The sequence below is a fragment of the Hyperolius riggenbachi genome, chromosome 3, assembly GCF_040937935.1.
Source record: "Hyperolius riggenbachi isolate aHypRig1 chromosome 3, aHypRig1.pri, whole genome shotgun sequence".
NCBI lineage: Eukaryota > Metazoa > Chordata > Amphibia > Anura > Hyperoliidae > Hyperolius > Hyperolius riggenbachi.
In genome coordinates, this window is record NC_090648.1 from 494,528,350 (window position 1) to 494,555,591 (window position 27,242).

Here is a 27,242-nt window from a genome sequence, read left to right on the forward strand (position 1 = left end):
CTGCGAGGGCACAATCCAGCTTCGGGGTGCTGAGGGATGCCCCAGGTGAGTAAATGTCATTTTTTTTATTTGACTTAAGTTTTCCTTTAAGGAAACTTAAATTCTTTTATCTTTGGCATTGATAAAGGGAACCCAAGCTGGGAGTGAGTAAATATGGCAGCCTTCATACCCCTCGAACCTCAGGTTTCCTTTAATCCAACATAGCAGGGGCTCTTAATTTACTTAATAAGCAGAATTTTCTGGAACTGAATCAGAACTTTCCACAGGCTAATCGATCTGATGGATTAACAGAGCTGTTGGGCAATAGTTGTATAATCAGCTTTGCACAGACTCCTGCTAATTCCAATCACTTTACAGTAAAAAATTCACCCAAACCAAAACTTTAAGCTCTTCGCTGAATGTGAATCAGGCCATACACACATCTAATCACGATTGGCCAATTCTACCACCTCCATTTAGTATGAGAGTCAACAGAGTGTGAGCACTATGAACAGGCTGTGTAGGTTAGCTCTCATATTACATGGAAATGTGCATAGGCATAGGTAATCCGAGGTGAGGGACATATGGAGGCTGCCATATTTATTTCCTTTTAAACAATACCAGTTGCCTGGCTGTCCTCTGATCCTGTGTCTCTAATACTATTAGCCATAGCCCCTCAACAAGCATGCAGCAGATCAGGTACTCTGACACAGCTGACTGGTTTTACTGGATTAGCCATATGCTTGTTCCAGGGTTTTGACTCAGAGACTACTTATGCCAGAAGATCAAAAGGGCTGCCAGGCAACTGGCATTGTTTACAAGAAAATAAATATGGCAGCCTCCATATCCCTCTCGCCTCGGGTTCCCCTTAATAACTCAATTTTTTTCTCTAGTTTTCCTTCTGACTCATCTGCACAGCATGAGGAGGGAGCTTGAGGAATATTAAAATATTAACAGTACTCTATTCAACTTTAGAGTAACCAAGCAGCTCAGGGTGACCCAAACTACTAGGGATATATATAGGGGGATAAAAGGAACCAAAAAGCCCTCCTACTAAAAAAAGCAAAGCTTGGTGTAATTTGCCTTCTTAAAACAGAAGGAAATTTGCAATAATTCAGTTATAAGTGAACATTTGTGGTTACCCACAATGCACTGCTACTGAATATGCAAATTATCCCTTGTTAAGCCAAGCAAGCATCCAGAACCGCTGGTGTATAGCAAGCCTATAGCTTTAAGTTTTACACAGCCACATCAACCCCACATGCAGACAGCCTGTTTCGGCTTTTGGTCCCCATCAGTACATGGCAGGGATTGATATGGCTGTATGAGATAGGGCTTGGACCAGTACAACCGAGTAACCAAGCAGCTCAGGGTGACCCAAACCACTAGGAATGTATAGGGGGATAAAAGGGACCAAAAGGCCCTCCTACTAAAAAAGCAAAGCTTGGTGTAATTTGCCTTCTTAAAACAGAAGGAAATTTGCATCTATACAACTTTGAAAGTGTAAAAAATGTGAGGTTTTCACACATTAGTGGAACAGCAGAAATTCTTAACTGAGGACTAATACAAGGAATGTATAGTGGTATTTTAACACATACACTTTTTTTTTACTATTGTGTATATATATGTGTGTACTGTACACTGCAGCCCTGTGCACCAGGCAAAGACCCTGTGATCGCTGTGAGTCAATCACTGCGATCGCATAATGATTTCTGTGAAAAAAGTCTCTGATCCTTAAAGATGAACTGTAGTAAAAATAATATACCGTAATAAATAAAATTGCTTTTTTTTTTTTTTTTTTTTACAATACTCTCCCTGACTGTCGGGCATAAAATAAAAAAATTCTTTCTTTTTATCTGGTAAACAAGTGATAAGGATGCTGACCAGGCAATCCAAAAGTTAAAATCACTATTACTTTTCTTGTTGATAAATAATCATTCCCCAATTAACCTGACTTAAAATTTGGTACACAAAAAGGAAGTTGCAGGGCATGCTGGGTTGTCCTTTTTTGCTTCTCTACTTCCCCTCAGACTTAACTAATGCAGCCTGATTGGCTGAAGCCTCTTTCCCTCCTGTTTTCCCCTCCCACACCTCTCTGATTGGGTAATGTTTCTCATGCCGAGACAATGCACTTTCTATAGTGAAGGGTGGGCAATGCATACACAATCAGACAGAGGAGAGTAAGAGAGGAAATGACATCAGGATTGGCTTCAAAATAGCCACACTTAAAATGGAAAATGCTTAGAAGGATTTTCTCTTTTTTTTACTGTAGAAAAATCACTAAAATCAAAACACGGACAGTACAATACATATGTTATGTAAGTAGATCAAATATTTATCTACTTATACATGTGTTGTTATTTTTCTGAGATAGTATGGCCGACAGCTCCTCTTTAACCAAATTTGGACCGATGCAGTACGAATCTACGTTCAGCAGGTGGTGCTGCGCCCATGACTGGACATAAACTCTGTCGCACTGACCACGCGTACCCGCCGTTTACTGCCGATCACGCCGCTCTGTCCCCACCGCAATTTGCTCGCCCTGCTGTCTCTATGACGGCAGAGCACTGTGAGCCGGGAAGGAGCCATTTTTATTGGCTCCTGGCCCTGTCATCACTGTAAGCCAATCCCATTGGCTTACATTGATTGACAGGGTCAGGAGCCAATGAAAGCGGCTCCTGCTGTCACCGTGCTGTCGTCTGAGGGGAAGCGCTATCATAGAGACGGCAGAGAGTGGAGGCTACGGTGGAGACAGAGCGGCGTCAGGGCCGGAGCTACCATAGGAAAAAATGGGCAATTGCCCCAGGGCCCAGGAGCCTGTAGGGGCCCCCAAGGTGTCCCTCCCCCATCTTAAAGGAACTCCGAGCAGTGCCTGTGGGTATGCCTTTAAGCATACCCACAACTGATTAATTATATCCTCACACCTACCAGCATGATGTTTGTAATGATATCCCCCTGGGTTCCTCATATGTCATTGCATTGCACTGAATGGAGCTGCCGATACTGGGGAAAGTGTCGTCCTGTGTAATACAATGCTGGACTCCAAAAAGTGCAGTAACTATGGAAAGATGCATACCATTTTGAAGCTCTCTTTCTCCTCTTTCCAATGATATATAAACCGAGGCCCTACGCCTTTTAGTTTTTGCTATTTTCTAAATTGCAGTGATCGCGATTTTGATCGCGAAAACTAAAAGGCGTAGGGTGGCGGTTTACATATCATTGGAAAGAGGAGAAAGAGAGCTTCAAAATGATATGCATCTTTCCATAGTTACTGCACTGCTCGGAGTCCCTTTACCCATACCTCCCAACTTTTTGAGATGAGAAAGAGGGACACTTAATCCACGCCCCTGCCACCCCCCTAATTACACCCCGCCACACCTCCTAGTCACGCATACCATAAAGATTTAATGAGAAAAATATGTTTTTTTAAAAATTCAAACTACACTTGTCCTTTCTATCCTGGTTCATTTTCCTTCATAGTAACATTTTAAAATGAGTAATATATCAATTAAAAGGATGGGAATAAAGTTTAGAATCAAACACATTTTTTTAGTAGAGAAATATATATATTTACATAGAAAGAGGGACAAAGTCCTGAAGGAGGGACAAATGAGGAGGGACAGAGGGACAGGGCTCCCAAAGAGGGACTGTCCCTCCGAAAGAAGGACAGTTGGGAGCTATGATTTAACTGTTGCTCCCCAGGGACTCTGCAGAGTCTGTTAAGTTGGGAGGTGATTGACAGGGCTGGAGCTACCATAGGAAAAAATGGGCAATTGCCCCAGGGCCCCAGAGCCTGTAGGGGCCCCCAAGGTGTCCCTCCCCATCTTAGCTGTTGCTCCCCAGGAACTCTGCAGTGTCTGTTAAGTTGGGAGGTGATTGGGGGAGGGTCAGCAGCCAGCTCAGGGGCCCAGGAGGGAAATTTGGCTGCAACCAAGGGCCTCTATTGACGATTTTTGGTCGGGGGGTGTCTGTTGGGGGGCCCCCAGGCTAATTTTGCCCTAGGGCCCAATTGTTACTTGAACCGGCCCTGGTGATTGAGGGAGGGTCAGCAGCCAGCTCAGGGGCCCAGGAGGGAAATTTGGCTGCAACAAAGGGCCCCTAATGACGCTTTTTGGTCGGGGGGTGTCTGTTGGGGGGCCCCCAGGCTACTTTTGCCCTAGGGCCCAATTGTTACTTGAACCGGCCCTGAGCGGCGGGAGCGGTGGATTTTTGCGGCGATTCGTCGGGATGCGCCGTTTTACTGTTACAGCAGCCTCTGGTCATTAAGGGGGCAAAGGCTGCTGGTACCAAAGTGGTTGAGAAATATTCAATGTTTTCCTTTTTAAAAAAAAAATATATATTGTACAGCTTTTTGTTCTGTGTTCTGCCTTTTCTGTATTAATTAATGTGTATCGATGCCTCTCTATTACTAACCATGGACTGTGTCACCTCTCTGTACATGTCTCTAATTTATCAGTTTCTTGTAGATTGTCAGCAGTCTGCTCCCTCCTCGTCACAATACTCACAACTAACCCTGCGGCCAGACTGTCCGACCGCCAGGTAACTAATCCCTCCTACTATTCCGCTATCCAACCCCTGTGCATGCCTGATGTGCCTGCTTGACATCGCGACCTCTCCCAAGTTATCGTAATAACTGCTTACTAAATGTAACTGCTTAAAAGGACCACTATCACGGAGAAAGTAGGCAGTTAAAATCTGACAGAACCAACAGGTTTTGGGCCAGTCCATCTTCTCATGGGGAATTCTGAGGGTTTTCTTTGTTTTCAACAGCATTTCCTGAACAGCAGTTGCAAAGTCTAACTGACAAAATAGTGGGCAAGTGCCCCAAATATACTGCAACCAGGGACACTTACTTTAAGAAATTGTTGGAACTATTCCCGGACTTTCTCACACTAGAAGACGAGATAAAAACATATATCCTACTGGGAGAAGAGGAATCCACAGTGACAATCGCTGCACACTATGTCACAGCATGCCACAGATCTTGGTCATGCCAATAAAGCTATCTTTGATTTGATTTGATTTGAGTAGGGAGGCTGGCTGCTATTTTACTATTTTGTCTGTTCAGGAAATGCTGTTGAAAACAAAAAAAACCCTGAGAATCCCCCATGAGGAGATGGATTGGCCCAAAACCTGTCACTTCTGTCAGATTTTAAATGGCTACATTTTTCGCGATCTTGGTCCTTTTTTGTAGGATGAGATCCTGGTACCACAATGTTTTACATTTCCTTTCAGTTCAAGGATTACAATCAATTTTTCTAGCAATGTACCACAGACTTGTGTTCAATTTTCCCCCAATTATGAAAAAAATTATTGAGTCTATACATAAAGAAATTGGCAATCTTCCCTACACCATTCAGTTTTCATAAAAAATTGATCAGAAATCCACCACCCCTGATCGACTTATATATAAATGAGGGCCAAATGTGGTGAAGTGTACACACAGCTTCATCGGCCAAATGTGGACAATCAAAGAAACAAAAACTGCCGCCTAAATAGCTCCAAAGCCTATTATAGAGATCGTATATAAACAGCCTGGCCCGGGTCATATTAGATTCAGAAGTATGGATGAAAGATTTGTGAAGTAATCATTGTGTGACTGCATGAACCCCTGCAATGACTTTCTTCAATAAATCCACCTCGAAATGTAATTAAATTAAAACAGTAATACAGTGTTCTCCCCAGAACTATTTTCCAGCCGGGTGGCATGAAATTGTAGCCGGGTGGCATGAAAAAACAGCCGGGTGGGGAGAGATGAAAATGCAGGGCAACTCTGCTTACAGCATAGGAGGTGGTGAGAATGTAAGCCAATGACAGCCGGGTGGTCACCAAATCTAGCCGGGTGGAGCACCCGGCTAAAAGAGCCTGGCGAGAACACTGCTAATAGTTCTAGATGTGTGTGTCGTGCCCTTCTACAAACACTTATTTACTGATTATTATTATTAGATTCAGACATTTATAATTTATCCACTATTTTCTCCTGTCTTAGACAACTTTAGATGATCAGGCCCATTGTCGGAATCTGATCAGAGAAGGATCGATTTCCCCCATACACTGCACAAGCTTTCACCATGAAACCTATCGAACTGCAGTGTTGCAATGTTTCAATACAGTGCAGCACTATGGGCCATCAATCTACCCCTGCTCCCCCACTATGTCCAATTAAAATTTAGCATCCAATAATAATTTGTATCCTACTTATTTCAACATAATGAATGAATAGAGCACTATCGATGTACTTGTTTTTTTCAATAGAGATAGGAAGTGTTTGGGAAGTATTGCTAAGTACTGGTGTATACATTTGTATCCTTATCTCTTTGTTTACTGTTATCTAATTCCTTTCACATTTTTGTGAGGACAGTCTGCCCTGATGGCAGAATGAGCCATGAGGGGAGGGGGGAATTCCCTCACAGTGTATCTGTTAACCTTGTGTGTGCAGAGAGCTCAGTCAGAGACAGGCAGAGCTTTCTTTCACAGAGGGCAGAGGAAATGTATCTTATGTGCAACATAAACATTTGTAATTGTGTGTATAAAACCTGATAGGCTTTTGTTTTCATATAACTCTGCTTCAATGTTACAATGTTCTTATCATGTCAGCAGAGATTCATACCTTTGCAAATGAGACATTCCAAAGGTAGCTAAAATTTACACACAATGAATTAAAGCTTTTGCCTCTGATATTTAACATGAAAAGTAGGAAAATGTTTACACAGCTACTTAGACATTATTGGTACATTGTCATTTTAGAACACTTGATTTGATAGAGTTCCTTTAAGTGACTGAGAACTACTCATACACAGACTCTTCCTCCAGTCATTTCTGCACAAAGGGTTGCAGCTACGTTCCACCAGGGACCACTTTCCTTTTTGGTGCGAAAAATCTTATAAAAGCAAACCTGTGAGGTCCGTTAAGCCCATATTTAGATACTCCCCTCGGGAGGTGGAAGTCTCTGGATCTCGGAGAGGCTCCTCCTCAGCCAGCCCGGCCCAGCAATGTGACCCCCCCCCCTCCCGAAGTGCACAAGCAGAAAAAGCCAAGCCCGATTGGGTCTGTGCTACTGTGCGGGTGCAAACAGCTTGCGCATGCACAGTAGCAAGGACACGGTTGGGCTCAGCTAGAGCCAGAGTGGGTCTGTGCCACTGCGCATGGACGAACAAGTGATTTTTCGACAGTTCTAGTGCTGCCTGGAACGGGCCCGTGGAGGAGGACACGGGAAGCCACGCCAGGATCCAGAGGCTTCCTCCTCCCGAGGCACTTTTTTCCCCTACAGGTACACATTAAGGAAGGCCAGCTCCATGTCATCCTGCTTGTTTGCCTTATTGGCAAAGCTTTTGATTATTGGCCTGACAATCGCTTTTTTAACTTGTAACGTGTTCTGCTGTTACTTTTCTCTAAACCTTTTATTGTTTTTTTTTATCTTGCAGTCCTAATCTAACATTTCCAAGAGAGGACTCACATTCCAGCTCACCATGCACTTCCTTCAGCTGTCTTTCAAAAAATGCCCCCAGGCCTCTAAACCCTTAACTCAGACATTAGAGTGGGACAAAATGACGAGACACTGGTGGACACAAGGACAGTCCTGGAGGTCTTCATGCTGGAGATAAGCTGGACCTTCTCATGATACAGAGACCTGGTTCATACCAAGACAAGAGAAGCACAGAAAACTAGGAATCTGGAGATTTGCTTAGGGCGGGGCACTTCGTGTGATCTTCCCAAAACAGAAGCTGGTCAAAAGGGGGGGAAACCAAGCAGACAACCTTCATATTTCATGAATGAGTTACTCATGGAATGGAGACCGAAGACAACAGATGAAGCCGCTTTGTTACGTAATTTATCTAAGGCCAGCCGTAAGGTTTTATTGAGTTTTCATTGTCATGAAAAGCATGCTATTTATTTATTTTTTTATAACTTTGCATCTTTTCTTTTTGCTGTGTTCTTAAACCTCATTGAAGATTTATTCATCACATTTCTCTGTATGACTAGGATAAGCAAAACAGTTTTAGGAGTTAGAGAAGGCTTGCCAACTCAAACAGTCTACAGTAGCTGTACAGGCATTTGTGGGTGGAGTTACAATACAGGCAACTGCATAGGTAAAATTATCTAGCAGGAGGATCAGAAGCTACAGAAGCTGTACAGGCATTTTTGGGTGGAGTTACAGTACAGACGGCTGCATAGGTAAAATAATTATCTAGAAGAATAATCAGAGGCTATAGTAGCTGTACAGGCATCTGTGGGTGGAGTTACAATACAGACAGCTGCATAGCTAAAATAATTAAGTGTCTAGAAGCAAGATTAGAAACTGTGGCTTTGTAATAACCAACAAGAGGTTACCAAGACCCCCTACAGAATCACAAATCATGTTATCAGTCTTTAGGAGAACATGTTGGAAGAGCAGTAAACACAGAGGAAACATGACGTGTGTAATCCGATCCCATATACACTGATGTTCATCTCTTCCTGTCTTCTTGCAACAGACTGAAGAGTCTTTAAAATGTTCTTTCCCTAAAGGTAGCCATACACTGGTCGACTTGCCATCAGATCCGACTATGAGATAGATCCCTCTCTGATCGAATCTGATCAGAGAGGGATCGTATGGCTGCCTTACTACAAACATATTGTGAATCGATTTCAGCCTGAAACCGTTCACAATCTGTGGTGGTGCTGACGCCGATCCCCCCCCCCATACATTACCAGCTCCAGCCGGCACGACTTCCCCCGGTCTCCGCTGTCTTCTTCTCCGCTCTGGTCTGGTCTCCGGGTCCGGCAGGCTTCACTTCTTCCTGTCTGGGGGAAGTTTAAACAGTAGAGCACCCTCTACTGTTTAAACGTCCTGCCGGGACAGGAAGAAGTGAAGCCTGTCCGACCCGGAGACCAGCGCGGAGAAGAAGACAGCATAGACCAGGGGAGTCGCGCCGGCGGAGCAGGTAATGTATTGCAGCTGCATTGCGTCGGTCGTCGGGCACTCAAACACCGCTAGCGACGTGCTCCCTACCTGCGAGCGATCGACGGTAATTTCCCGCACGGAGCGATCGACGGGACCCATCTATTTCGGGACGAAATAGATTGAAATTTAGAGTTAACATTAACGATTTGACAGCAGATTCGATCCCAGTGATCTAATCTGCTGTCGATCGGCGGGGAATCGGCCTAGTGTATGGCCAGCTTAAGAGTATTATCATTTTTGCCATTAAAATAACTGCAGCCCTGAACAAATAGAGTTAAATTACAAATAATTGCAGTACGGACTGTATAATAATCCTTTTTAGAAATGCCATAAGGAGTGCTGGACTCTGCCTCATCCTAGTCTACTGTTGCTGAATATTTCTTACTGCACTTTTTCTGTCCATGATAGTAAAATGGGAATTTATTCCTCGCCAAGCACCGTTCACTCATTACATAATTCCATTGGCTGGGGAAGAGTTAGTTGTAAGTATAGATTTATTTTAAAATCTTGAATAGTTTACATGGCCTGAAGTGAGGTCATTAACAGTCTGCACAAGTAATTGTGATTGGAGTGAATTTGCATGTTAATACCGTAGTATTCTATCGATGCACTGATATGTTTATGCACTTAACCCACTTTTGTCAACAATCATCGAGCTATCACTAACCACAGGTCATGTACGGATATCTGAACCAACAGAGGAAGAAGGAGACACTAGTCATATGGGGCAGGATGGAAGATCTTCCGTTCAGCTCTGAGTAGCTTGGCCTGAAGGTTGGACCTTCTATGGTGAAGGCCACATCTATCATAAATAACAATGTTATCATCTTTCAATCCAAGTGGATGGCTATCTCGGCCAGTTTCTAAAAGGTACAACTCATGGAAGAGAAGCTCTAAAGTGCCCTTTTTAGACCATCTTTGGGCGACACGAGAATAGCCATATAGACGAGGGAGGAATGAACACATGAGAAATGCTTGAAGTCCCTCACATTGGAGAATGAAAAGCCATCTACCCAAATCGAAGAGAAAAAAGTCTAATAAGCCAAAGTATGGTGAAACAGTACTCTGGGCCCAAATACCACCCCAAGCACAATCCAATGAGGAGGCTTAGGGGCCTCAGACATAAAATAAATCGGATTTAGACATCCATATACCAGTATGTAGGCTTACAAAGGTCTCTTTAAGTAATAAATGCTTAAATCCAATTTGAATTGTGTTGACCTTTAACTTTTCCCACTTCCTGTTCTGAGGACAGCCATTTTGGATTTCAACCCACTTTTCATCCAAATGCTCAGGAAATGAGGGAAAAAATCTTTATTATTAGGAAAACTGAGAATAAAAGCCTGACAGAAGGTCTAACCTTTCCTGACTCTTATGCCCCTCCCCCCATACACACACACGTTGTTTGTCGAATCGATTGGGCCAGTTTTGGAAAACTCATGACTCACCCCTGCTGATTTGTATGTCTTAAATTGGTGGTTACAGATCAGGAGGTGAGACTTAATAGGAACATGATTGTGACCGGCCAATCAAATGATTGCAGATACATCAACTGATCAATTCATAGTGCAGGGAGGATTCTCCAAAGAGCTGATAGCCAATCAGGAATTCTATTCCATGTAACCAGAAGAACAGTGAAGTATTAGTTTAAGGTGGAATGAGTCTTTTAAATTTTAGACATTACACTTTTAAAAACAATTTTTTTGAGGTTACGTTTCTGTTGCAACATTTACATAGAAAGGCCGAATAAAATTAGTTTTAAAAGTAAATCTGCCATATGTCACAGGTAAACCTTATTTCTGTTCACAAAATTTATAATAATTAATTAATTCCATATCACAAAGGTCCCAAAAATGTCTGCAAAAGAGCATTTAAAAGTAGAGGTAAAAACTGCTGAATGTTATTTTTTTCACATTCCAATATAACTCCTTTCACTCAGAAAGGGTTACATCTTCTGCCAGGGTTTATTACTACGGAAGAAGATTTCTCCTCACTTCCTCTTAAATAAAATGATAATTGGATATCCTTGTATATCACAATTAAATAACACTGTATAATTTGTTATACATTAACCCCTGCAAGATATATTAATCCACTTATTATTCACCAGTAATTAGATAAGGGGCCCATATACAATTCACCTTTTCTCTTAAGTTTTCTCCTAGGAGATAATTTTTCATCTTCTTTTTATAATAACTTTTCAGCACTCTGCAACTAAAAAAAGTACCGAAAAATAGGTAAAAAAGTACTGTCAAAATTATTCGGAGTATTTTCTTGCTTGCTGATGGCTAAATAGACATTTGATTTATAACATGAAAATATCACCTAGGTGAAAACGTAGGAGAAAAAGGGAATTGGATTGTGCCCCATGGACCATATGCAATTTACCTTTTCTCCTTAGTTTTCTCCAAGTTGAAATCTTCACACCTTGTCGTAAAATGCCTTTTATGCCCACAGCAGTCAAGAAAATACTGTTTTTGATAGTACTTTTCCTACTACTTTAGGTACTTTTTCAATTGAAAAATGCCAAAAAGTTATTTTAAATCGAAGATATAAAATTATCTCCTAGGAGAAAAGTCCGGAGAAAAAGTGAATAGCATGGGCCCATGTGTGTTATAGGAATATACAGTAAAAGTATAAACTGAAGTGTAATTAATGGAAGGTGAACCTGGACTTCTTGTAGGAGGCAGTGTAAACATATAAAAGTCTAAGGCTGTAAACCGGGAGCTTACACCAAAATGGTAATAAAGGAATAGAATTAGAGAAGATATTTGACCAGAGAAGGTGACAAGGCCGATTTTCAGCCCAAAGACTTTTATTCGTGTGTGGTTTGGTTGATGATGCCTGTGAAGAATTTTGGCTATTGATGTGGAAAACAACTTTGTGGTTATATGAGTTTGTAATATTACCAAGGACTTTTAACATTGTTAAGAACAGACTTAGCAAAATTGCTCCAACATCTAAATTCATTTTATGGTTTAGTCTTCTTACACAGACAAAGTGGACATTGACTAAATAAAAAAATAGTACTAATTATCAATATCTAAATTATGCACAAAGAAGGTTTTTATACTAACCTAAGCTAAAGAATTGGAAATATCCCCACTAAATAAAGTTAGATTTTAGTAGAATTGTGTTAACAGTTCTGGCAAGACTTTCGTATTATTTTCACAAGATTCAAATGTGTACAAAAATAGAATTAGAAAATTTAAATTGTTTTATATTTTTTTTTATCTTCTGGTTACTTTATGAAGTGTATGTCATCGCTATTTAAAATTTTATATTAATTTAACTAGGAAAATAATACAGGAAAAGAGGCCACTCTGTTTTAAAAACAGTATATTTAATTTCTTTGTCTTTGTTATGTTCTATTTAGCAATTTTATTTTTTTATTTTTATTTTTTTGGAAGCTGAGAATCTGAGGAGCTTTTTTCATAAGTTTGTTCCATACTTGTTTCTCTTTTAGTGATATTTTCCATTTACATAATTAGCCATCCTAAAGAGTTTCAAATGTTTATTCTATAAAGCTGATATGTATCTTATTTTTTATTTTTGTGTATTAATTTATTTAATAATTTATAGCCATTTTGGTAAAGAGACCAACCTTTAACATGTCATCATTATTTTTTTTGTTTTATTCTTTTTTGGTATTCTGTGAATTTGAAATAACTGAAATTTTAATTTAAATGTGTTTTTTTTCTGATTATGCTTGATAACTAGTATATTTTTTTTCTAAAATGACAGAACTATTTAATAATGATAAAACACTTGTGGTTTACAGAAAGGAGAATATTTTCTTCCTTTCCACAATTTCACTTGGAAAAGTATTAAAGATGGAATTTCCTATTTGCAAAGAAGACCTCATTTAACTCTACTTGTATTAATTTATTCCAGTAATACTGTAAATGTAAATTGGATTTCCAGTTTAAAGTAAACCTGAAATATTAAAGTCAATGGGGGAAAAAAAAATCAGCCAGATACTTACTTAAAGGATACCCTAACTGACATGTGACATGATGAGATAGACATGTACATGTGTATCTACAGTGCTTAGCACACAAATAACTATGTTGTGTTCCTTTTTTTCTTTCTCTGCCTGAAAGAGTTAAATATCAGGTATGTAAGTGGCTGACTCAGTCCTGACTCAGACAGGAAGTGACTACGGTGTGACCTTCACTGATAACAAATTCCAACTATAAAACACTTTCTTAGCAGAAAATGGCTTCTGAGAGCAAGAAATAGATAAAAAAGAGGAATTTCTTATCAGTGAGGGTCACATTGTAGTCACTTCCTGTCTAAATCAGGACTGAGCCACTTACATACCTGATATTTAACTCTTTCAGGCAGAGAAAGAAAAAAAGGAACACAGCATAGTTATGTGTGTGCTAGGCACTGTACATACACGTTTATCTCATCATGTCACATGTCCGTTCGGGTATCCTTTAAGGAGAGGGAAGGATATGGGTCCTATAGAGCGGCCTTCCCTCTCCACGTTTAAGCGGCAGCTCCCCCGTTTAAATCCCACGCCGTGTTGGACTTTGGAAGTCTTCAGGAGCGTGAGTGATCCCAAAGACAGGTGGCTCCATACTGCGTGAGCGTGCGAGAGAGCATGCTCGTGCCGGCGGAGTACAGAGCCGCCTGTCTTCAGGAGCACTCGGGTTCCTGAAGACTTCCTAAGTCCTCTGCAGCGGCAGAATTTGACCACTTTGGTTGAATACTGCTACCGGGGGAGCCAGCTATCGAACGAGGGATCCTTGAGAGGAGCGGGAAGGCTCTATAGAACCAAGAGCCTTCCCTCTCCTTAGGTAAGTGTCTGGCTGATTTATTTTTTTTACATTTCCCATTGACTTTAAGCTACACTTTGCTGATTAGTCCTCTGACAAGGATATTCTCTGAACCTATCACCCCGAAACAATCATGGAGATCACAAATGTTGTAAAGCCAGAGCGGAATACTTATCCCTGGTTTGGATTCAGACAATTTATGTCTCTTTGGAGGAAGTTAGCAATACTAGGCTTCATATTACCTCTATGACAAGTTTTCCTCATTTCTGAACAACTCTCATTTTCTTTCTGTAAAATATGTTTACAGATAACTTTTTTTTTCCATTTTCACCTGTTCATTCCAATGTTGTTTCCTTTTATTTCCATTGGTTGTATTATGCGGCAAAGATGGACATTTTGGGTGAAATAAAACGAAAAAAAAGAAGCCAAGCGTAAATTTGAACTGCTATTAAAATGTGGAGCTAATAAAAGCTAAATGATAATAAAAGTTGGAATATTTGTAGAGTGGTTGTCTGAGTGTATTTGATTATGGTAGGTGGGTGGGGGGGGGGTTACTTAAAGAGAAACTCCGACCAAAAATTTTACATGAGAAATCTATTCCTTTTCACAAACAGACCATCAGGGGGCGCTGTATGACTGATATTGTGGTGAAACCCCTCCCACAAGAAGCCCCTCCCACAAGAAAAGTTCAAACTTTTTTGTCAGTTTCCTGTCTGTGAACCTTGTTGCATTGTGGAAAATAGCCATTACAGCTGTTTCCAACTGCCAAAAAGCATGCAGCAGCTACATCACCTGCCAGCAGTAAAATGTTCACTGGAGTTCCTCTTTAAAGTGTATGGACAGTTTTGTGGTAATTTCTTCCACTGCTTTCCTCCTTCATTGCATAAGGCAAGTCGAATATATTTGAGATAAAAATAACCACAGATGGGAATTATATTTTGGTGCCCCCGTAGATCGCGGCGGATGTGTGTGGGGACTGCGGTGAAAGATAACACTCAGGAGGTGAAGCTGACTGGGCCTCCTGGATTCTGGCATCAGGCACGGCAAGGGAAGGAGACACTTATGCAGATATTTGAGTATGAGAATATCAAGATGTAATCTGATAATAGACTTCATGTCTACGTGAGAAGAAATATTGTCCCGTTTCTATGATGACCATTAGAAGTTTGCAGTTAGGGTTCCAGTGGGAGGGTCTTGGAATAGGGTAGGGGGAGATTAGCTCCATCAGATATAGGGGAGGTCAAAGTGGGGCACCAAGAAAGAGGACTTTGTATGGGGGAAGGAACAGAGGCAGTTCATTTTAGGTGTACAACCGCAGGTGAATATACAGAAACTGCTGGTGAAAACAGCATCATGGAACAGAAACACAACACTGATGCCGAAACACAACGCTGATGCCGAAACACAGCACTGATGCCGAAACACAACACTATTGCCGAAACACAGCACTAATGCCGAAACACAACGCTGATGCTGAAACACAATGCTGGTGCCGAAACACAGCACTGATGCCGAAATACAACGCTGATGCCGCAACACAACGCTGATGCTGCAACACAGCGCTGATGCCGAAACACAACACCGATACCGATACACAGCACTGATGCCGAAACACAACGCTGATGCCGAAACACAGCACTGATGCCGAAACACAGCACGGATGCCGAAGCACAACACTGATGCTAAAACACAATGCTGGTGCGGAAACACAGCACTGATGCCCGAAACACAACACTGATGCCGGAACACAATGCTGGTGCCGAAACACAGCACTGATGCCGAAACACAACACTGATGCCGAAACACAACACTGATGCCGAAACACAACGCTGATGCCGAAACACAGCACTGATGCCGAAACACAACACTGATGCCGAAACACAGCACTGATGCCGAAACACAACACTGATGCCGAAACACAACACTGATGCCGAAACACAACGCTGATGCCGAAACACAGCACTGATGCCGAAACACAACACTGATGCCGAAACACAGCACTGATGCCGAAACACAATGCTGGTGCCGGAAACACAACACTGATGCCGGAACACAATTCTGGTGCCGAAACACAGCACTGATGCCGAAACACAACACTGATACCAAAACACAGCACTGATGCTGAAACACAATGCTGGTGCCGGAAACACAACACTGATGCCGGAACACAATTCTGGTGCCGAAACACAGCACTGATGCCGAAACACAACACTGATGCTGAAACACAATGCTATTGCCAAAACACAGCCCTAATGCCGAAACACAACGCTGATGCCGAAACACAATGCTGGTGCTGAAACACAGCACTGATACCGAAACACAGCACTGATGCTGAAACACAATGCTGGTGCCGGAAACACAACACTGATGCCGGAACACAATTCTGGTGCCGAAACACAGCACTGATGCCGAAACACAACACTGATGCTGAAACACAATGCTATTGCCAAAACACAGCCCTAATGCCGAAACACAACGCTGGTGCTGAAACACAGCACTGATACCGAAACACAGCACTGATGCTGAAACACAATGCTGGTGCCGGAAACACAACACTGATGCCGGAACACAATTCTGGTGCCGAAACACAGCACTGATGCCGAAACACAACACTGATGCTGAAACACAATGCTATTGCCAAAACACAGCCCTAATGCCTAATGCCGAAACACAACGCTGATGCCAAAACACAGCACTGATGCTGAAACACAATGCTGGTGCTGAAACACAGCACTGATACCGAAACACAGCACTGATGCTGAAACACAATGCTGGTGCCAGAAACACAACACTGATGCCGAAACACAATGCTGGTGCCGAAGCACAGCACTGATGCCGAAACACAACACTGATGCTGAAGCACAATGCTGGTGCCGAAACACAGCACTGATGCCGAAACACAACGCTGATGCCGAAACACAACGCTGATGCCAAAACACAACACTGATGCCGAAACACAACACTGATGCCGAAACACAACGCTGACGCCGAAACACAACGCTGATGCCGAAACACAGCACTGATGCCGAAACACAGTACTGATGCCGAAACACAACACTGATGCTGAAACACAACACTGATGCCGAAACACAACACTGATGCCGAAACACAACACTGATGCCGAAACACAACACTGATGCCGAAGCACAACACTGATGCCGGAAAACAACACTGATGCCGAAACACAGCACTGATGCCGAAACACAGCACTGATGCCGGAACACAACACTGATGCCAAAACACAACACTGATGCCGAAACACAGCACTGATGCCGAAACACGGCACTGATGCCGAAACACGGCACGGATGCCGAAGCACAACACTGATGCTGAAACACAATGCTGGTGCGGAAACACAGCACTGATGCCCGAAACACAACACTGATGCCGGAACACAATGCTGGTGCCAAAACACAGCACTGATGCTGAAACACATCACTGATGCTGAAACACAATGCTGGTGCCGAAACACAGCACTGATGCCGAAACACAACACTGATGCCGAAACACAATACTGATGCCGAAACACAACGCTGATGCCGAAACACAGCACTGATGCCGAAACACAACACTGATGCCGAAACACAGCACTGATGCTGAAACACAATGCTGGTGCCGGAAACACAACACTGATGCCGGAACACAATTCTGGTGCCGAAACACAGCACTGATGCCGAAACACAACACTGATACCAAAACACAGCACTGATGCTGAAACACAATGCTGGTGCCGGAAACACAACACTGATGCCGGAACACAATTCTGGTGCCGAAACACAGCACTGATGCCGAAACACAACACTGATGCTGAAACACAATGCTATTGCCAAAACACAGCCCTAATGCCGAAACACAACGCTGATGCCGAAACACAATGCTGGTGCTGAAACACAGCACTGATACCGAAACACAGCACTGATGCTGAAACACAATGCTGGTGCCGGAAACACAACACTGATGCTGGAACACAATTCTGGTGCCGAAACACAGCACTGATGCCGAAACACAACACTGATGCTGAAACACAATGCTATTGCCAAAACACAGCCCTAATGCCGAAACACAACGCTGATGCTGAAACACAGCACTGATACCGAAACACAGCACTGATGCTGAAACACAATGCTGGTGCCGGAAACACAACACTGATGCCGGAACACAATTCTGGTGCCGAAACACAGCACTGATGCCGAAACACAACACTGATGCTGAAACACAATGCTATTGCCAAAACACAGCCCTAATGCCGAAACACAACGCTGATGCCGAAACACAGCACTGATGCTGAAACACAATGCTGGTGCTGAAACACAGCACTGATACCGAAACACAGCACTGATGCTGAAACACAATGCTTGTGCTGAAACACAATGCTGGTGCCGAAACACAGCACTGATGCCGAAACACAACACTGATGCCGAAACACAACACTGATGCCGAAACACAACGCTGATGCCGAAACACAGCACTGATGCCGAAACACAACTCTGATGCCGAAACACAGCACTGATGCTGAAACACAATGCTGGTGCCGGAAACACAACACTGATGCCGGAACACAATTCTGGTGCCGAAACACAGCACTGATGCCGAAACACAACACTGATACCAAAACACAGCACTGATGCTGAAACACAATGCTGGTGCCGGAAACACAACACTGATGCCGGAACACAATTCTGGTGCCGAAACACAGCACTGATGCCGAAACACAACACTGATGCTGAAACACAATGCTATTGCCAAAACACAGCCCTAATGCCGAAACACAACGCTGATGCCGAAACACAATGCTGGTGCTGAAACACAGCACTGATACCGAAACACAGCACTGATGCTGAAACACAATGCTGGTGCCGGAAACACAACACTGATGCCGGAACACAATTCTGGTGCCGAAACACAGCACTGATGCGGAAACACAACACTGATGCTGAAACACAATGCTATTGCCAAAACACAGCCCTAATGCCGAAACACAACGCTGATGCTGAAACACAATGCTGGTGCTGAAACACAGCACTGATACCGAAACACAGCACTGATGCTGAAACACAATGCTGGTGCCGGAAACACAACACTGATGCCGGAACACAATTCTGGTGCCGAAACACAGCACTGATGCCGAAACACAACACTGATGCTGAAACACAATGCTATTGCCAAAACACAGCCCTAATGCCGAAACACAACGCTGATGCCGAAACACAGCACTGATGCTGAAACACAATGCTGGTGCTGAAACACAGCACTGATACCGAAACACAGCACTGATGCTGAAACACAATGCTGGTGCTGAAACACAGCACTGATATCGAAACACAGCACTGATGCTGAAACACAATGCTGGTGCCAGAAACACAACACTGATGCCGAAACACAATGCTGGTGCCGAAGCACAGCACTGATGCCGAAACACAACACTGATGCTGAAGCACAATGCTGGTGCCGAAACACAGCACTGATGCCGAAACACAACGCTGATGCCGAAACACAACGCTGATGCCGAAACACAACACTGATGCCGAAACACAACACTGATGCCGAAACACAACGCTGACGCCGAAACACAACGCTGATGCCGAAACACAGCACTGATGCCGAAACACAGTACTGATGCCGAAACACAACACTGATGCTGAAACACAACACTGATGCTGAAACACAACACTGATGCCGAAACACAACACTGATGCAGAAACACAACACTGATGCCGAAGCACAATGCTGGTACCGAAACACAACACTGATGCCGGAACACAACACTGATGCCGAAAGACAGCACTGATGCCGAAACACAGCACTGATGCCGGAACACAGCACTGATGCCAAAACACAACACTGATGCCGAAACACGGCACTGATGCCGAAACACGGCACTGATGCCGAAACACGGCACGGATGCCGAAGCACAACACTGATGCTGAAACACAATGCTGGTGCGGAAACACAGCACTGATGCCCGAAACACAACACTGATGCCGGAACACAATGCTGGTGCCAAAACACAGCACTGATGCTGAAACACATCACTGATGCTGAAACACAATGCTGGTGCCGAAACACAGCACTGATGCCGAAACACAACACTGATGCCGAAACACAACACTGATGCCGAAACACAACGCTGATGCCGAAACACAGCACTGATGCCGAAACACAACACTGATGCCGAAACACAGCACTGATGCCGAAACACAATGCTGGTGCCGGAAACACAACACTGATGCCGGAACACAATTCTGGTGCCGAAACACAGCACTGATGCCGAAACACAACACTGATACCAAAACACAGCACTGATGCTGAAACACAATGCTGGTGCCGGAAACACAACACTGATGCCGGAACACAATTCTGGTGCCGAAACACAGCACTGATGCCGAAACACAACACTGATGCTGAAACACAATGCTATTGCCAAAACACAGCCCTAATGCCGAAACACAACACTGATGCCGAAACACAATGCTGGTGCTGAAACACAGCACTGATACAGAAACACAGCACTGATGCTGAAACACAATGCTGGTGCCGGAAACACAACACTGATGCCGGAACACAATTCTGGTGCCGAAACACAGCACTGATGCCGAAACACAACACTGATGCTGAAACACAATGCTATTGCCAAAACACAGCCCTAATGCCGAAACACAACGCTGATGCTGAAACACAATGCTGGTGCTGAAACACAGCACTGATACCGAAACACAGCACTGATGCTGAAACACAATGCTGGTGCCGGAAACACAACACTGATGCCGGGACACAATTCTGGTGCTGAAACACAGCACTGATGCCGAAACACAACACTGATGCTGAAACACAATGCTATTGCCAAAACACAGCCCTAATGCCGAAACACAACGCTGATGCCGAAACACAGCACTGATGCTGAAACACAATGCTGGTGCTGAAACACAGCACTGATACCGAAACACAGCACTGATGCTGAAACACAATGCTGGTGCTGAAACACAGCACTGATATCGAAACACAGCACTGATGCTGAAACACAATGCTGGTGCCAGAAACACAACACTGATGCCGAAACACAATGCTGGTGCCGAAGCACAGCACTGATGCCGAAACACAACACTGATGCTGAAGCACAATGCTGGTGCCGAAACACAGCACTGATGCCGAAACACAACGCTGATGCCGAAACACAACGCTGATGCCGAAACACAACACTGATGCCGAAACACAACACTGATGCCGAAACACAACGCTGACGCCGAAACACAACGCTGATGCCGAAACACAGCACTGATGCCGAAACACAGTACTGATGCCGAAACACAACACTGATGCTGAAACACAACACTGATGCTGAAACACAACACTGATGCCGAAACACAACACTGATGCAGAAACACAACACTGATGCCGAAGCACAATGCTGGTACCGAAACACAACACTGATGCCGGAACACAACACTGATGCCGAAACACAGCACTGATGCCGAAACACAGCACTGATGCCGGAACACAACACTGATGCCAAAACACAACACTGATGCCGAAACACAGCACTGATGCCGAAACACGGCACTGATGCCGAAACACGGCACTGATGCAGAAACGCAGCACTGATGCCGAAACACAACACTGATGCCGAAACACAATGCTGGTACCGAAACACAGCACTGATGCTGAAACACAACACTGATGCCGAAACACAACGCTGATGCCGAAACACAATGCTGGTACCGAAACACAGCACTGATGCTGAAACACAACACTGATGCCGAAACACAAAGCTGATGCCGAAACACAGCGCTGATGCCGAAACACAACACTGATGCCGAAACACAGCACTGATGCTGAAACACAACACTGATGCCGAAACACAAAGCTGATGCCGAAACACAGCGCTGATGCCGAAACACAACACTGATGCCGAAACACAACACTGATGCCGAAACACAATGCTGATGCTGAAACACAGAACCAATGCCAAATTTTGATGCCTGACTGCACGAGCCCCCGTCGGACTCACATGGCAGGGAGCGTTCTGAGCCTGCATAATAGTACTGTGCAGGCACAGAACAATCCTGGCGACAGGAGCCCGACGGCGGCTGGCCTGCGCCAACTGGCCCTTACTGGATGACCTACCGGTGCCAGTTGCGAAGGCTGCAGGCGGAGGGGGCAGCGGCGGGGGAGCGATCAGGCCGGAGGGGGCTGAAAACGCCCCAGGTATGTATACATTTTTATATCCCACCATCTCAGGTACACTTAGAGAGTCTGAAGGGAAAACAAAAAACAAATACTTACTTAAGGATAGAGGAGGCTGTGGGTCCTATAGAGCCTTCCCGTTCTTCTCCTGGTCCCCACGTTTCATCTCCTTAGGTAAGTATCTTTTTTTCATTTCTATTTTCCCTTTAGATTCAATTTAACCACTTAAGCCCGAAGGGTTGTTTATGTTTTGCATCTGAGCAACTTTCACCTCCCATTCATTTGCCAATAACTTTATCACTACTCGTCACAATGAATTGGTCTATAGCTTGTTTTTTCCGCCACCAATTAGGCTTTCTTTGGGAGGTACATTTTGCTAAGAATTATTTTATTCTAAATCCATTTTAACAGGAATATTAAGAAATGGAAATGGAAAAAAAAATCATTATTTCTCAATTTTTGCCCATTACAGTTTGAAATTAATACATGCTACCGTAATTTAAACCCACGTATTGTATTTGCCTAATAGTCCCGGGTATTACACCATTTACATTATGTCCCTATCACAATGTATGGTGCCAATATTTTATTTGGAAATAAACGTGCATTTTTTCAATTTGCGTCCATCACTATTTACAAGCCCATAATTAAAAAAAATATATTAATATACTCCTTTGACATTCTTATTTAAAAAGTTCAGATCCTTAGGCTTAGGTAACTATTTATGTTATTTGTTTGTTTTTTGTAAAAAAAATTTTTATTTTTTTTTATAAAAAAATGTATTTGGGTAATTTGTGGTGTGTGTGTGTGTGTGTGTGTGTGTGTGTGTGTGGGGGGGGTAATTTTAAATCGAAAATAATGCATTTGTTTAATAAAAAATAGATGTGGGTGTAGCTTTACTATTTGGCCACAAGATGGCCACAGTCAAAAAGTCCTATTAGCGTACGATCAGGCTTCCAGGACGCATTAGGAGGACGGGAAACATTTTGTGAATCAGAAAAACAGCAGCCTCTGTTAAAGGAGTCAATCATCAGGGATAGTATAGTAAAATGAGTGGTACTTACCGGGGGCTTCCTCCAGCTCCATGCTCCCAGAATGTCCCTCGCCGCAGCTCTGCGCTCAGTCGTTCGCCGCTGGTCCGTCCCGGGCCCCGGTGATGACGTCAGAGCGACCTCCAGGTTGCTCTGTACTGCGCCTGCATGAGCGGCACTGTCAATCACCGCCACGCGGGCCGGAACGGACTGCGCAATCGCAGAACTACTGCGCCTGCGCAGTCCGCTCTGGCCCACGTGGCGGTGATTGACAGCGCCGATCGCACAGGCGCAATACAGAGCGACCTCCAGGTCGCTCTGACGTCATCGCCGGGGACCGGGACGGACCTGCGGCGAACGGCTGAGCGCAGAGCTGCGGCGAGGGACATTCTGGGAGCTTGAGCTTGAGCTTGAAGAAGCCCCCAGTAAGTACCACTCATTTTATTATACTATCCCTGATGACTCCTTTAAGAGGCTGTCGGTTTTTCTGCAGGGGGCTTCGATCAATGAATGGGATCTATAATCCCATTCATTGATCGCTGGGCTAACGGCCGGCGGTGGGAGTGTGCGCGGGAGCCCACGTGAGCGTGCGCGCAGCCCAACTGGACGAGAATGATCGTCCAGTTGAGCTTAAGTGGTTAAACTGTAACTGTATTGTTACACCTTGTATGCTACTGTACAGCGCCGCAGAAGATGCCATATATATTTATATAAATCAATAACAATATCGATGCCGATACACAACACTGATGCCGAAAAACACAATGGCATCAATTCACTAAGCTTTATCGAACACTTTATTGAACGTTTGATAATTCACCTCATGAGTAAAATCTAATTTTGAATTCACTAAGGTGTTATAGATTTATTGAACGTTTTATTGATGAAACATTTGATAAATCTATAACACTTTAGTGAATTCAAAATGAGATTTTACTCATGAGGTAAATGATCAAACGTTTAATAAAGTGTTCGATAAAGCTTAGTGAATTGAGGCCAATGTAAGGCGGGGGTGCACATGGCATGGGTAGCTTATATGTCTTGGTTGGGACTTTTAATGCTGAATAATTTATACAGGCTTGGAAGAAACATCTGCTGCCATTCAGACGAAAGTTCAAGCAGGGAACACACTTGACTGTTTTCGTGGGCGATTTCTGCATAGAAAAATGGAGAACTCGTGTTAATCAATGGGCTAGTTCACACATGATATATTTTTCACGCGCAGAAAAAAACTGACATCCTGCATGACTCTGCACATTCTGTCAGTATTCTCTATCAATTACATCAGCTTCTGTGAAAAAAACACACCCGTTTTCCTGCATAGAAACACACTTGGTGTGCAGAAAAAGTACGCCAAAAGAACGCGCAGAAAACTTAAAGATAAGTGTGTTCCCTGCCTTAGTTTTACGTTTTATATGTGGGAGGCATCCCTTAAAAATGAGGGCAGATGAACGCTGCAGTGCCCCCCGGTGGTGATGAGAGGATTTAAAGGATACCCGAAGTGACATGTGTATGTACAGTGCCTAGCATACAAATAACTATGCTGTGTTCCTTTTTTCCTTTCTCTGTCTGAAAGAGTTAAATATCAGGTATGTAAGTGGCTGACTCATTCCTGACTCAGACAGGAAGTGACTACAGTGTGACCCTCACTGATAAGAAATTCCAACTATAAAACACTCTTCTCGCAGAAAATGTCTTCTGAGAGCAAGAAAGAGATAAAAAGGGGAATTTCTTATCAGTGAGGGTCACACTGTAGTCACTTCCTGTCTGAGTCAGGACTGAGTCAGCCACTTACATACCTGATATTTAAATCTTTCAGGCAGAGAAAGAAAAAAAGGAACACAGCATAGTTATTTGTGTGCTAGGCACTGTACATACCCATGTCTATCTCTTAATGTCACATGTCATTTTGGGTATCCTTTAACCACTTCACCCCCAGGTGGTTTTACCCTAACGGACAAGAGCGATTTTCACCTTTCAGTGCTCATCCCTTTCATTTGCCAATAGCTTAATCACTACTAATCACAGTGACATTATCTATATCTTGTTTTTTTCACCACCAATTGGGCTTTTTAGGGTTGATATATGTTTTCAGTAATTACTTTATTTTCTATGCAGTTTAAAGGGGAAAACAAGGAAAAATACACTATTTCTCCAATTTCGTCCCCTATATTTTTAATATAAACACTGCTACTGTACATAAAACCCACACATTTTATCTGCCTATTTGTCCTGGTTATCACAAGATTTTAATTGTGTCCCTAGTACAAAGTATGGTGACAATATAGTATTTGGAAATAAAGGTGTATTTTTTTGGGGGGGGGGGGGGGGGATTCACTTTCACGTGCACGGGAGCACGCACAGCAGCATCAGCAGTGCATGACGTTTTAAAATGTCATGGAGCCATTAAGAGGCTCCATCAGGACGTTTTAGAACGTCTGCATGTCACTAAGTGGTTAAGTACACCTGAAGTGAGCGGGTTATGGAGGCTGCTATTGTAAGTAACTTACCTTTCATCCAAGCTCACTGCGAGTCCACGTCCTCTGGGTGCGGGCTGTAGCAGCAAGCTTCCCAGGTCCACGTGTGTCATAGATGCGGGTGCGCGGCTCTTCCCTCTCCTTATTGTCTCAGACAGCACCACCAATGTCCAAAAATTGGTACTGCAGGTATTTTGATTGCATTACACTTGGCAGCAAATTCGATGCTGTGATTTGTGGTTCAAAGATGCCCTATGCTTATTTAGCTGATTCTGACCGTTGTGTCATTGCCTGTGATAGCGAAAGCTACCTTGTGCTACTCTGCTGGATGTGATATTTGAGAATTATTGTGTACAACCTTGGACTGACCTTTGGAATTGAACCTGACCTAATATTGCCTTATCCCTAGTGCTGTAATTAGCTTATTTACCGTCTATGACTACTGGATTGGCTTACGTTTTGTGATTTTGTACCGTGCTCTTCTGATCACTTGTTGCTGACCTGGTCTGTCTGATATTCCTGCCTGTAACTTATTAGGGTGGTTCTGTTAGTACTTTTACCATCCCGGCCTCAGTTCTGATACCTTGCGCACTTAAAGAGGAACTCCAGTGAAAATAAAGTAATGAAGTGCTTCATTTTTACAATAATTATGTATAAACTAGTGGACCTAAGCCCATTTAAAAACGTGCTAGGTCTGTCACTGCGCATGCGCCCGCCGCGCACGCCCGCCCGCCGACCCGTCCGCCTGTCATCCTTTGCCGCGCGTCACTCTCCCTCAGTGTCTCTGCGTCCCTGCACATGCGCAGAGCGCAAATGGGACACACACAGGGAGATGGGACGCAGAGACATTAGGGTTTTATTATAGAGGAGGATTTAGTCAGTGTTTGCTCATTGTAAAATCTTTCCTCTCCCTGATTTACATTCTGACATTTATCACATGATGACATTTTTACTGCTGGCGGGTGATGTCACTGGAAGTAGCTGCTGCTTGCTTTTTTGGCAGTTGGAAACGGCTGTAAACAGCTATTTCCCACAATGCAACAGGGTTCACAGACAGGAAACTGCCAGGACCATGGTCCTCACAGTTTCCTGTGGGAGGAGTTTCACCACAATATCAGCCATACAGATCCCCCTGATGATCCGTTTGAGAAAAGGGAAAGATTTCTCATGGGAAAGGGGGTTTCAGCTACTGATTGGGATGAAGTTCAATTCTTGGTTACTGACCTGGGTGTAGGAGGACGCACTTGTCATCCCTCGGATGAGCGGTGATGCGACACATACGGTGAAGACTGCAAAGAGATTGGGGTATCAGGACTGAAGGGAGGTGGGAGATCCGCTAGGCCTCACAGCCTGGTCATCCTGCTGATCTCTTAGGCATCAGTTGTGCCTGTCTGCCTGAATCACAAACCTGAAAATAGCATGCGGCTTATCCAGTCACCAGGGGCGTTGCTAGGAGCCTAGGAGATCCATGGGCACTGCAGCCAGAAAATGGGTGTGGCTACGCACCAGAATGTGGGTGTGGTCATGGGTGGGGCCAAATTTACATAAACCAACCAGATGTCTAAGTAGGCCTGCCCAGCAAAATGTTGGATGAAGCCCCCCTCTCCATTAATACAGGAAAAACAAAATGCAGCATATCGCATAAATAGGCAGTGTCACTTATGCTGGGAATACACGGTGCGTTTTTGCGGCTCAATTGATCGATTACCCGCTCGATTCCCGCGGGCGATTCTCTTATCTTATGCTCGTTTTTCCTTATCTTTTTCCATTGTCCCCCATGCGGTATCGAGCGCGGAATCGATTGGGCGGGTGATCGGACATGTCGGAAATTATCAATCGAGACATC

At 43.8% G+C, this 27,242-nt stretch overlaps 1 protein-coding gene across 4 annotated transcripts in view; it reads left to right on the forward strand.

Annotated features, from left to right (window-relative positions):
* BICD1 (BICD cargo adaptor 1) overlaps positions 1 to 8,655 on the forward strand; it is a 323,818-nt gene extending 315,163 nt beyond the window's left edge. Inside the window, exons 9-10 of one of the 4 annotated variants that reach the window (XM_068278238.1) lie at positions 4,446 to 4,518; positions 7,404 to 8,655. In XM_068278238.1, coding sequence (XP_068134339.1) covers positions 4,446 to 4,518; positions 7,404 to 7,503 — 173 coding nt within the window. In that variant the 3' untranslated portion in view covers positions 7,504 to 8,655. The remainder of the gene's footprint in view (positions 1 to 4,445; positions 4,519 to 7,403) is intronic. The other 3 variants (XM_068278245.1, XM_068278241.1, XM_068278246.1) reach the window with 3 other exon arrangements.
* Positions 8,656 to 27,242: the final 18,587 nt, after the last annotated feature.